This window comes from Choloepus didactylus, chromosome 8, assembly GCF_015220235.1.
Source record: "Choloepus didactylus isolate mChoDid1 chromosome 8, mChoDid1.pri, whole genome shotgun sequence".
NCBI lineage: Eukaryota > Metazoa > Chordata > Mammalia > Pilosa > Megalonychidae > Choloepus > Choloepus didactylus.
Genome location: NC_051314.1, coordinates 122,584,264 through 122,596,321, shown reverse-complemented (window position 1 = coordinate 122,596,321; position 12,058 = coordinate 122,584,264). Strand labels below are relative to the sequence as shown.

Below are 12,058 nucleotides of genomic sequence, written 5' to 3'. Positions count from 1 at the left end.
ACAAATAACAATATTGTTATATATAGTTTGTTTAGATTTACTCACATAATTAACAGTAGATGTGTTCAACATACCTTTAATACCACAGAACTTTGTTTTGATATCTTTATCTTTCAATCTCAGATATATTCTTTAGAAAATCCTTTAGCAACGGTTTCTAATACTATTATTATATTTTTCATTTACAGAGTTCTTGTTGTATTTTATAATCTCTTATTCCTTGTTCGTATATTCATTCTTCTTTAGTCTCTTATCTCTATTGGTTTTAGATGATGGTGTTCTGTTTTGTGTTTTGTGACTTTTTACTTTGACTTCATGGTCTTGGGCAATTTATTTGTCAAAATTCTTTGGGAGCAGGGTGACAGTTGCTTTCCTTCATTAGGCATTAGTATTTTTAGTAGGTTATTATAGACTATCAACCTTGAACCATGTTAGATATGTTTTTGCCTGCAATTCTTTTGGACTTCACGTTGGCTAGAGTTTGGGCTGCAGTCTTTACCAAGGGCTCATTTATGGTTACAAATTCTCAGTGGAGATTTTTCTTTTCCACTCCTTCTCTTTGAAGGTTAAGGCTAGCAAGGATCCTTGTTATTATTCCCTGTACTGTGGATTTTATGTATTGTTTCTTTTTTTTTAAATGCAATTTTATTGAGATATATTCACACAACATACAATCCATCCAAAGTATACAATCAATGGCTCACAGTGTCATCATATAGTTGTGTATTCATCACCGCAATCAACTTCAGAACATTTTAATTACTCCCCCAAAAATAAAAAATAAAAATAAAATAAAAATAAAAAAGAACACCCAAAATACCCCCCAGACACACACACACACATATTATTTATATTTTTTGTCTTTATTTTATTACTCATCTGCCCACATACTGGATAAATAGAGTGTCAGTCACAAGATTTTCACAATCACAGGGTCACAGGATAAAGCTTTACAGCCTTCCCATGTAACAGAGGAACCCCTGATGCCATTGGCCTTTCTTCAGAGAAGATATCATCCTGTTGATGCCTTAACGGGGACATTTTCATGGTCTTAGAACTGTAAATTTGTGAACTAATAAACCCCCATTGAAAAGGCCAATCCATTTCTGGTATTTTGCATTCTGGCAGCTTTAGCAAACCGGAAACCAGCCTCTCAACACACAGTTCAATGGCACATTATCTCTGTAAGTTTTCATAACTCCTGGAAGACTGGAAGAGACAAGGATACCATATCCCAAATATTTAAGGTCCTACTCCCCAGGATCCAACTGAAAGAGAGATTCTGGGCTGAATCACCCATAGGTAACTGAAGGTCTGCTTGTAAAATTCACAGGCTGCACTCCACAAGCTGTAGGTCGGAGTTGCTGGGTTTGTGATCCAATCTGTTCCTATCACCATATATGAAGTGAATGTTATTATCTGGATCAAAGACGAGGGTTCCGCTCCTCTGAGCTGGGTGCCCTTGAAAATAAAAGAGGGCCAGTCACCGCCACCACAGGCTCCGAATACTTCCTGAGAGTAGATTGTCAAGTAATTTACATGGGGGCTCTGTCCTCAGGAGGCAATTTCTTCACCTCTTTTTATTCCCAATCTTTTATAAATTTCTCTCTCAGAACAGCACAGATTTCATGAGAATACCCAGTCAATTTGCAGAAAGGCTCAATATGATGGTAGGATGGCTGTCCAATTACTGTAAGGGTGACGTCTGCTTCTTATGAAAAAACTCTTGGGGTTTCTGGCCAGATTTTCTACGTATTCCTTGCAGATGAAACACAGGAAATGCCTCACGAAGACCACTAAGGCCTGGCGAGGAACGAACAGCACCCAATTCCCGGAGGCGTCCAAGCACAGGCAGCTCGGCCGCTGCGGCACCCGGGGCCGCCCGCGCTCGGGGCTGCTCGGGGCTGGGGCTGCGCGGCCGCTGACTGCGGCTGACCCGGGACAGGGCGGCCATCGCGCCTTGCATCTGAGGGCCCCCTCCGCGCAGACCGCCTGATGTGTTATTTCCTGGTGCTCCGTGCCAACCGTCAAAATAGAAACTCAGGTTCCCTAAGTTCGTATAAACCCTCAGAATAGAAAAGTGGCTTCAGTGGTTGCTTTTTTGTTGAGATTCACATTTTCATTTAATTCTGAGATTCTACTGATTTCTAACCCACTTTTCAGTTTAGCAATATTTCCCTAAATTGCAATATATTAAAATTTTTTTTTTTTTATTTTCAGTGGAAAGAATTTTAGGATATCCTTCCCATCTTAATTGCAGAAACAGAAGCAAATATGGCAAAAGGTTTCTGAATGCTTTATGTTTTTCTGCATGCTTTTTTGCATTCTTTGTATGATTTAAATATTTTACAATAAAATTCTAGAGCAAATTTGATTAAATGCTAAGTTTTGTTAATTTTGGGTGGTATTATTTTTGAAAATAATTTTAAAACTAGTGTGGGCTAATATGTTCCTCTATCCTTTACTGACTAAATAAAAAAGTAAATAAATAATTTTCTCCATGGAATTTTCTACTAAATTCCCCCAAACAGCTATCTAATCTATACCTTCATCCCTATTTATTACATAAGACCCACAAATTTCCAATTGCATTTGGAATAAAATCCAAATTTACAATACACAAAGCCCTGCACGATTTAGCCTCTGCTTCCCTTTCCGTCACTTCTTATATGCCTCATCCTCTCCACCACTCTTCTCCCTTCAAACTAGCTTTCTTTGGAGCCACAGACTCTTTTTACTTTTGCACATTTGCAAGTATTGTTTCATTTGCCAGTAATTCTGTTCCCCTAACAATTTGTCTAGATAATTTCTACTAATTCAACAGATTTCAATACAAATGTAATCTATTTCATAAGCTTTATAAGACTGTTCATATTCTGTTCTTTATTTTCTATTCTTTGTATAAAAAAAAATTCCAGTTCTTATTGCACAGAGTAATTCAATTTCTGGAAAACATATCATTAGCTATATTAAATTTTAATAGCATGTTGAACTTTTGAGTGTGTTTTTGTAGATTTTTCAACTTTTATTCTGAAATTTTTGAACATTTAAAATACAATATAATGAAGCCTCAAATACTTTTCATCAGCTGTAAGTATAGTTCATTTTCAAATTTTTAGAGTTCTAAAAGTTCTAAAGCATATTAGTTTCATAGCTGTACATAGTTAATATAATCATAACCTCAAATTTATATTAACCCTTGATATCTTCAAAAGCTTAGAAAATTTAAAAAGGAATCAGAACATTAAAATTAAAAGCAAAATGAATTAAAGCAACTCCACTATGATAGAAGAAAAGTTCTTTATTTGTTTATCCTCTTTGCCTACAAAGTTACTTTTTGTGGGATGACATATATGGGTAGATAATCTAATAAATGTTGGTAAAATTTTCTTATATATATTTTCTTCATGGACAACATGCTTGGAATTGCTTTGTATCTTCTGTATCTTTTATAATTTATAAATCATAAGCACCTCACAAATTCCTCTGCATGCAGATATATGTGTTTGGAGTTAAGCAATTTTCTGTATATCCTTTAAAGCTTGAGCCATAGACTGCACAGGTGCCATTCTGCATTTCAATCATTGTTAGTCTAGATTAGAGAGAAGGACAAATTATATTCAGGACTGCATTAAAGCAATAATGTCAAAATGAAATAATATTTATTGGGCTTACAATGTAGGTACCTAAATGATATAATTACAGGAGATTTTAGGATCATGCTTAGCTCCTCTTAATTAACATGTATGCAAAATATAGCCAACTCAGGGAATAAATGTAATAAACTGCATTATATTTTATATTATATTCATTTTTTTAGCAATAGGTCAGTATAGAAAGACTGGAATCTCTTCATCTATATACCTGAGTGAAATGAAAGGTTTAAAATGCTTATTTGGAACAAATATTTATATTGTAAATGAAGTCAGGATTCAACTTAGAATCCAACAGATGGCATGTTTTGTGCAAAAACGAACAATCTTCTTCATATATATGTGATTTTACTTGGTAAGGAAAGAAAAGAAACCTGTAAAATCCTCAAATATTTTTATTTGAGGTGTGTATGCGTATATGTGTAGGTATTCCACATAGAGTTAGCTATTTCTATATGTGTATATGACTCTGGGATCTTGAGTAATTTGGAGATTTATGGTTAAGAGAATGAATAATGATTTGTTTTCTGCCAGAAACAGGTGGGAAGGACCATATTCTGATAGTATCTGTATTTTAAAAAAACAAGGGAATGAACTTTGTTCATAGAGAACCAACCACTAGGGGTGAAAAAATATGAGATTTTTAGTACCTGCTTTCAGTGGTTCTCAATCTAAGCCCATTAGAGCCTCATCTTTTCTAATCTCACTTTCTTCATGTGGTTCTTCACTTTCTCCCATACCACACTAATCACACTCCAGCCAGAGTAATGATAACACTGGATCAGACTTTATTTATCTCCGCATCACTGACTGGGTTGTGAAGCACTTGAAGGAGTTATGTTTTAGTCATCTCTTAATCATGACCAACTAATCATCTCTGCCTACTTTCTGGATTTTAAGTAACACTCCATATCTCTCTCTCTCTCTCTCTCTATATATATATATATATATATATCATACATTAACAGAAATTTAGCATGCTAGTTGATTTGCTCTCAAAAGGAACTTTTGCATTTACATAGGGGAAAATATTGAGATACTATGAAACAAAATTGTATTAGTGTTTCCAAAGAATGAATTTTTGTTTTTGTCAAAGATGAAATCTCAGTTCATGCAGAAATGAGGCCATCTCAGAACAATTCTTAGGATATACTGTGGCCTCCAAATTCCAAATATATAATTAGGTGGGAAGGTATGCATTCCCTGTTCCAATGAACACAAGGGGAAACTTTTTGATTACTACAATGTAACCATTAAAGTAGCAAAGCAAATAAAAATTAGTGAAAAAATAAGAGCAATTTTTAAACTATTTGTGGTGATTTGGAGCTATGTACCCCAGAAAAACATATTCTTAAACTTAACCCATTCCTATGGGTATGAACCCTTGTTAATAGGACCTTTTGATGAGGTTACTTCAGATAAAGTGTGCTCTGGGATGGGTCTTAATCCTATTACTCAAGGACTTATAGGGAAGGTCACAGAGAGAGACAGAAGCCACAGAGCCAGCAGCCAGAAGCTGAAAAAGTCAGCAGAAGCCAGAAGAGAAGGAAGAGGTCAGGAGAGGCTGCCACAGCGTTGCCATGTGACAGAGGAGCCCAGGACTAAGGATCCAGCAGCAAGCATCAGCATGCCCGTCTTTGGGAAGAAAGTGTGGCCTGATGATGCCTTGATTTGGACTTCTCCTATCTTCAAAACCGTGAGCCAGGAAATTCCCATTGTTTAAGCCAACCCATTACATGGTATTTGCTTTACCATAGGAAAAGGAAACTAAAACACCATTAAATATTTCTGGTCTACAATCAGAAAGGCTTATACTTGAATCCCTGTTGCAGGTTACTAATTTTATGGCTATAGGTGTGTTTTTTATATTCTCTAAGACTGAGTTTCTTAAAAGCAAAATTAGCCTGTAAGTAATGCCTACCATATAAGGTTTTTAAGAGTAGAAAAGAGCTTAAAACTGTTTGACAGAGAGGAAGCACTAATTAACAGAATATTAACAGTAATGTTGTTGTGATTGTTGTAACTTATCATTTATTAAAGAATTTGAGATTCAAATAACTAAAATATACTTGAAATAAAGAAATACATTCACATTCTAGAGAATGTTTGCTTCATCTTTGATATTAAAAGACTGAAGGAAGAGAGAAAACAGCAGTAACAAACCACTTAGGTTTTATTCTTGAACTTTTGTGCTAGAATGGAGAAATTAATTAATAGTGTGGTAATAGGACAGCTCTTTCAAATTATAGAAATGACCTTTTCGGAGAGCTACTCTTGCATTAGAACACAAGGACTAAGGTTATATTCATAAGCTTTATGGCTACTGCATTATTGTTATTTCGCCCTTGTGTGTAGAGATGGGTTGTATAGTTAAGCAGTTAAAAGAACAGGTTATAAGAACTGAGCACATGGAATACTTGAGATTCCAGAGAGAACAAGATGGCTAGATTTCTCAGAACAGAGTATTAGATATAAGAGAGTTAAACATGGAAAAAAAATCTGGAGATATACAGAGGTCCCATTTGAGTATTCAGCAGACTGATCAGTGCATGGGTATGAGGAAACTAGCCAAGGCTAGAGAAAGAACAATCCAAAAGGTTTAGAGGGGACAGCAGCTGGTGTGTACACAGGCTATGGGATCATGTGTGATCCCTCCAGCCATATTGTAAAACCTCATAACTCACAAGACTGGGTAGATTACTTAGAAGGGTCTTGCCTCAGTAGTGAGGAATAATTAACACTGAACTAAATACCCTGCCTAATAATACTTAAAAGCAAAATCCAAACAGATCAAACTATTTCTGAGTCACTTATCAACATACCAGAGAAAAAGCCTGAGATTATTTTTTAGGAATAAACAGTATGTAGCACCAAAGAAGGTAAAATTCAAGGTATGGAATTCAATAAAAACTTACCAGGTAAGCAAAGAATAAAAATAATATGACTATAATGAGGAGGAAAATCAATCAGGCAAAACTGACACAGAACTAACACAGATTTAGAATTAGCAGAGAGGGCATTAAAGCAATTACTATAAATGCATTCCATACATTCAAAAATTAAATAAAGGCAAGGAAAAGATTAAAAAGGCAAGCCAAGTGAACTTCTAAAGATGAAAACTACAAAAATCTGGGTTGAAATATACACTTGATAGAATTGGTAGAAGATTAGGCTTCGCAGAAGGAAAAATTAGTGAACTTGAATTCATGATGATGGAAACTATCCAAAATAACACATAACCAGAAAAGAAAAATGAACAAAGTATCAGTGAGCTCTGCCTCAATATCAGATGTAGCTATAACTGGAAACTCTGAAGAAAAAAATCAGGAAGAGAGAAGAAAAATATTTGAAGAAATAATGGCAGTATATTTTTAAATTTTGTTGAAAATTAGAAATTCACAGATCCAAGAGCCTCAATCAAAAGTCAAGTACAAGAAAGATGAAGAAAACTGAACCAAGACAAATTAAAAACAAAATTTTCAAGTCCAGGATAAAGAAAAATTATTAAAGTAGCCAGAGGATAAAAGATATGTTACGTACAGAGGAACAAAGATAAGGGTGACATCAGACTTCTCAGAGAAACAATGTAAGCGAATAGAAACTGTTGAAAATACCAAAAGAAAAAAATAAAACCCAACCTGTCAACCTAGACATCTATACACAGTAAAAATGTCTCTCAAAAAGTCATTTGAAATAAAGACTTTCATACAAAGCTAAAATAATTAATCATCAGCAGAACCAGACTACAAGAAATATTAAAAGTAGTCCTTAAGGCAGAAGTGATGGGGTACCAGATAGAAGCATGGATCTGCAAATAGAATGAAGTACACCAGAAATGGTAACAACATGAGTAAACACATAAATTTTCTTTAATGTAACAATAATTTGTTGTCCATGATTCTTTGGGTCACGACTTTTGTCAGGGTTCTGTGGAGATGGCTCATCTTTGGGTCATTTAACTGGTGGCTTAACTGGGACTTCATCACAGCTCTGGGGTCTTGATGGGGCTATCACCTGGAGCACATCTATTCTCCATATGTTGTCTCTCCATCTGGTTTCTCATTCTCCAGAGCCTTTCAAGATTAAAGCTTTATTATAGTAAAAGAATACACACATGAAGAAGCCAAAAGAAGAGACATGGAGGATGAGATCTGGGAGATCTCAAACACAAGCTTCGGTGTCCTCCCCCCTTAGAGTCAGAACACATCACCCGCCCAGCACAGTGATGTCATCAGTCATGAAAGCTCCCACACTTTATTTCCTGATTATTTAAATCTCTTAAAAAATAACTGACCATTTAAACAAAATTAAGAACATTATAGTGTGATACATATATTGTTAAGGCAAAATATATGACTATAATCACACAAAGATTGGGAAGGGAGAAATGGAAAGATACTATTACAATGTTCTTACACATGAAGAGATATAATACTATAATATCAAATTGGTAAGTTAAAAGTGTATATGATAAACCCTAGATCAATACTTAATAAGCCAAAAAGGGGATAAAATCTTTATGTAAAATATTATCAGGAAATAAAAACAAAAATGAGAAAGAAGAAAAGAGGAATAAATAAAAAATAGGACACATAGAAAACAGATAGCAAGATGATAGATTTAAATCTAACCATGAATATCCATGGTTATCCTATTGAATATATATGGCATAAACACCCCAATTAAAGTCAGAGATTATCAGATTGAAAATTAAAGTAAGACTCAATTGTATTTTGCTTGTAAGAGGCTCACTTTAAATATGAAGACACACATAGGTTAAAAATAAAAGGATGGGAAGATAAATTCTATGCTAACACTAATCAAAAGGAAACAAGAGTGACTATATTTGTATTAAATACATTAGGATTTCAATGCACAAAATATCATCAGGGATAAAGAATCTCATTTCATTATGACAAAAGGATATATTCCTCAAAAGTATACAATAATCCTAAACATTTATGTATCCAACAACAGAGCTAAAAATACCTCAAGCAAAACCTGTTAGAAATGCAAGGAGAAATAGATTCATTATTATTGACTAGAATTTCAGTACCTTGCCCTCAATAATTAATAAAACAAATAGAAAATCAGTAAAGATTTATATAGAAGACTTGAGTAGTGATCTCAATCAACTTGACTTAATTGACATTTATAGAACATTCTACCCAAGAACAGCAGAATATACGTTATTTTCAAGTATGCATGGAACATTTCCCAAAATAGATCATATTCTGGTACATAAAACAAATCTCAATAAATTTAAGATGTTTCAAGTCATGCATATCAAGTATGTTCTCTGATAACAATAGAACTAAAGTAGAAATCAATAACGAAGTTCTCTGGAAAATTCCCAAATATTGGAAACTAAATAACATGCTTCTAAATAACCCATGGATCAAAGAAGAAAGCAAGGGGGAAATTAGAAACTATTTGAAAATGAATTAAAATAAAAACACAGTATCTCAAAATATAGAGAATGATCCCCTCAAATCTAACATATTTAGAGAATGAATACTTCTATTAGAAAAGAAGGTTTCAAATCAGTGATCTCAGCTTTCACTGTAAAAAACTAGAAAAAGGAAAGCAAATCTACCCAGAAAAAGAAGAAAGTAAATAATAAAGAGCAGAAATCAATGAAATAAAAACAGGAAAACAAATGGTAAATAAACATACACAAAAAAGATGTTCAACATCATTAGTCATTAGGGAAATGCAAATTAAAACCACAATAAAATACCACTACACAACTTTTAGAATGTCTAAAATTAAAGAAAATGACCACACCAAGTGTTTAGTAGGAGGTGGAGAAACTAGAATTCTGACATACTGGGAATGTAAAATAGTACAATAACTTTGAATAGCAGTTTGACAGTTTCTTAGAAGTTCAACATAGACCTGTCATATGATCTAGCTATTCCACTCCTGGGTATTTACAAAAGACAAATGAAAGCAAATGTTCAAAAACTTGTATGCAAATGTTCAAAGCAGGCAGCTTGGTTTGTAACAGTCAACAAATGTAAACTAAGCAAACATCCATCAAAAGATGAAAATATAAACAAATTGTGGTATATACATAAATGGAATACCTCTTAGAAATAAACAAAATTAATTCTTTACACATTCTACAAGATGACTGAATCCCCAAATAATTATGCTGAATGAAAGAAGCCAGACATAACAATAAGTCTGTACTGCATGACTGCATTCACCTTAAATTCTATAAACTGCAAACTAATCTATGGGGATAGAAAGCAGATCAGTTGCTTGAGGACAAGAAATAGGCAGGGAGGGGAACAAAGAAGGATTTCAGAAAGGGCAAGAGGAAACTTGCAGGTGATAATATGTTAATTATCTTGGTGACATTGACGGTTTCATCTATAGATGGTATAGATAGGCCAAATTTAGCAAATTGTGCAGTTTATTATACATCTGTTATGCCTTAATAAGGTTGTTAAAACTTTAAATAACTAATAGACTACTTAATCTCTCTGCCTAGGTCTCCTTAACTGTGAAGTGGGCATAATACTTTGCAGAATGCTTAGCACATAACAAGCACTCAATTAAACAATACAATATTGTTGTTTGCTCTGCTCCATTTCCTCTTTCCTAAATTTAGGTCCTATGAATTTTTTGCTGAATCAGTTAGAATATGGGAATGTCTTGGGGTTGTACAAAGGAAAATAGCTTAAGAACAAATCCACAAATGCAGACTTTACTGGACGAGAGACTTACTGGTTGGGTGAGAGGATAGAGCCATCTTCCCACTGCCAGGACCCATTTGTTGGAATTTGCACTAGTCCCATCCAGTGATATGACTTAACCAATTTGAAGAAATCCTGCTTGAAACCACAAATAAACCACCAATAATGTTAGTGCTCAGAATTTTGGCAAGCCCAAGGACACAAACGTTTAATCACTTCTCCCCACACCTGTGGAAAATGAATTCTATCCCCTAATTAGTATAATTCCCACTTAGCACATCCATGATACCTGCAATTTCTGGACTTTTTTATTTTTAATGCAGAAAGATTTTTATTTGGTGTTAGAAATCTGAGTCCTAGTATTGGCTCTAAGATGTACTACCCATTTGATATTGCATAAATCACAAAACTATTAAGAATAAAGAGACCGGAGGTTATAGGAGTTTAATGATATTCCCCAAGATCACATGAAGTATGTACAAAATATTTTCAAATACATATCTTATATCTACTCCCTTCCTTCCAAGTTGATATGGGATCAAATGACATTACTGAAGTAAAATGGTTATTATGTTTTCAAGAACTCTAAATGTACATCTTTATTATAGTGATTCTTTTTTATCCATTCCATATAAAACTCTAGTACCTGTTCATCTGCTCACATTTCGTAAGGTATTTATTTTTAGTAAAACTGTGAATAAATCTGCTTTTGCCTTTGAATTATTTACATAATTAAACTAAAGTAATATTTTAAAACTTTTCATTGCATATTGTACTACATATATATTTTATTCAATCTCATATAGCAAGAACTGTCTTACTCCATCTGACTTTATTTAATTTGCTATAGCTTCAACATCTTGCCTGAGATGAAACATTGAGTTTGTAACTGAAGGAGAAAGAGCAGTTGTCTTCCAGGTTTGTATTCCAGTGAATTGCCTCATATGTTAGGGGTTAAATATAGGAAGAGGAGTTAAAACAAATACTCAACCTGGTCCTCTCTGCTGTATATCTTCAGGAGACTAGAATTTTGAGACATACAAGAAGCTCGACTCTGGTACCAACTTTTACTCTCATTAGAAAACTGGTAGCAGTTATTTCTATAACATATCCAGTTTTCAGGACATGGACCACAGTAGCCTTCTAGAAAAGAAGAATATAATATTATTTCTGCAGATATCTGATTGTTATAGCCATTCTCTTTTGTCGAGTTAAAAGCCTTTGCCATTCCAACTCTTAAACTTTGGACAATAAAACCTTTATGGTCATACCCAATGACACACCTCTGCACATTTATATATAAAGACATGCCAAACTAAGTATCCTCTACTTTTTACAAGTATTCCCTTATTTTATATATGTAAATGTAATATTATAAATATATAGATATTATATAGATAATATTATAGATAATATTATACATATATAAAAGAATATCTTGTAGTCATTAACTACAGGAAATGATGACGTAGAATTAATCATTTCCTTGTTCACTCCGTCATTGACTTCATTTTATATCTACATCCTAATAAATATAGATGTATACATTCGTGCTGCAAAATAAGAAAACATCCACTTACCTTTCAAAGAAACTGGAGATTCTTCGTTGAATAATGCTATTAAAATAATCATATTATTAAAAAGTTTCATAATGTTACTAACTTAATTTTGTTTTGAAGCAAGAAATAGCTTACAAGTTTT

The 12,058-nt window shown here is 33.7% G+C and overlaps 1 protein-coding gene and 1 pseudogene across 13 annotated transcripts in view; both read right to left on the bottom strand.

Moving 5' to 3' along the window:
- Positions 1–1,041: 1,041 nt before the first annotated feature.
- LOC119542904 lies at positions 1,042–1,954 on the bottom strand (annotated as a pseudogene).
- Positions 1,955–3,283: 1,329 nt separating this feature from the next.
- The window catches only part of LOC119541315 (NKG2-D type II integral membrane protein), a 31,039-nt gene continuing 22,264 nt past the window's right edge, over positions 3,284–12,058 (bottom strand). For 10 of the 13 annotated variants that reach the window (XM_037845120.1, XM_037845116.1, XM_037845125.1 and 7 more), the window contains 4 exons: positions 11,938–11,973; positions 11,349–11,500; positions 10,389–10,495; positions 3,284–3,592 (listed from right to left, as the gene is read on the bottom strand). In XM_037845120.1, the coding sequence (XP_037701048.1) occupies positions 3,475–3,592; positions 10,389–10,495; positions 11,349–11,500; positions 11,938–11,973 (413 nt within the window). In that variant the 3' untranslated portion in view covers positions 3,284–3,474. Of the gene's footprint in view, positions 3,593–7,504; positions 7,727–10,388; positions 10,496–11,348; positions 11,501–11,937; positions 11,974–12,058 lie in introns of those variants that run through there. The other 3 variants (XM_037845119.1, XM_037845122.1, XM_037845123.1) reach the window with 3 other exon arrangements.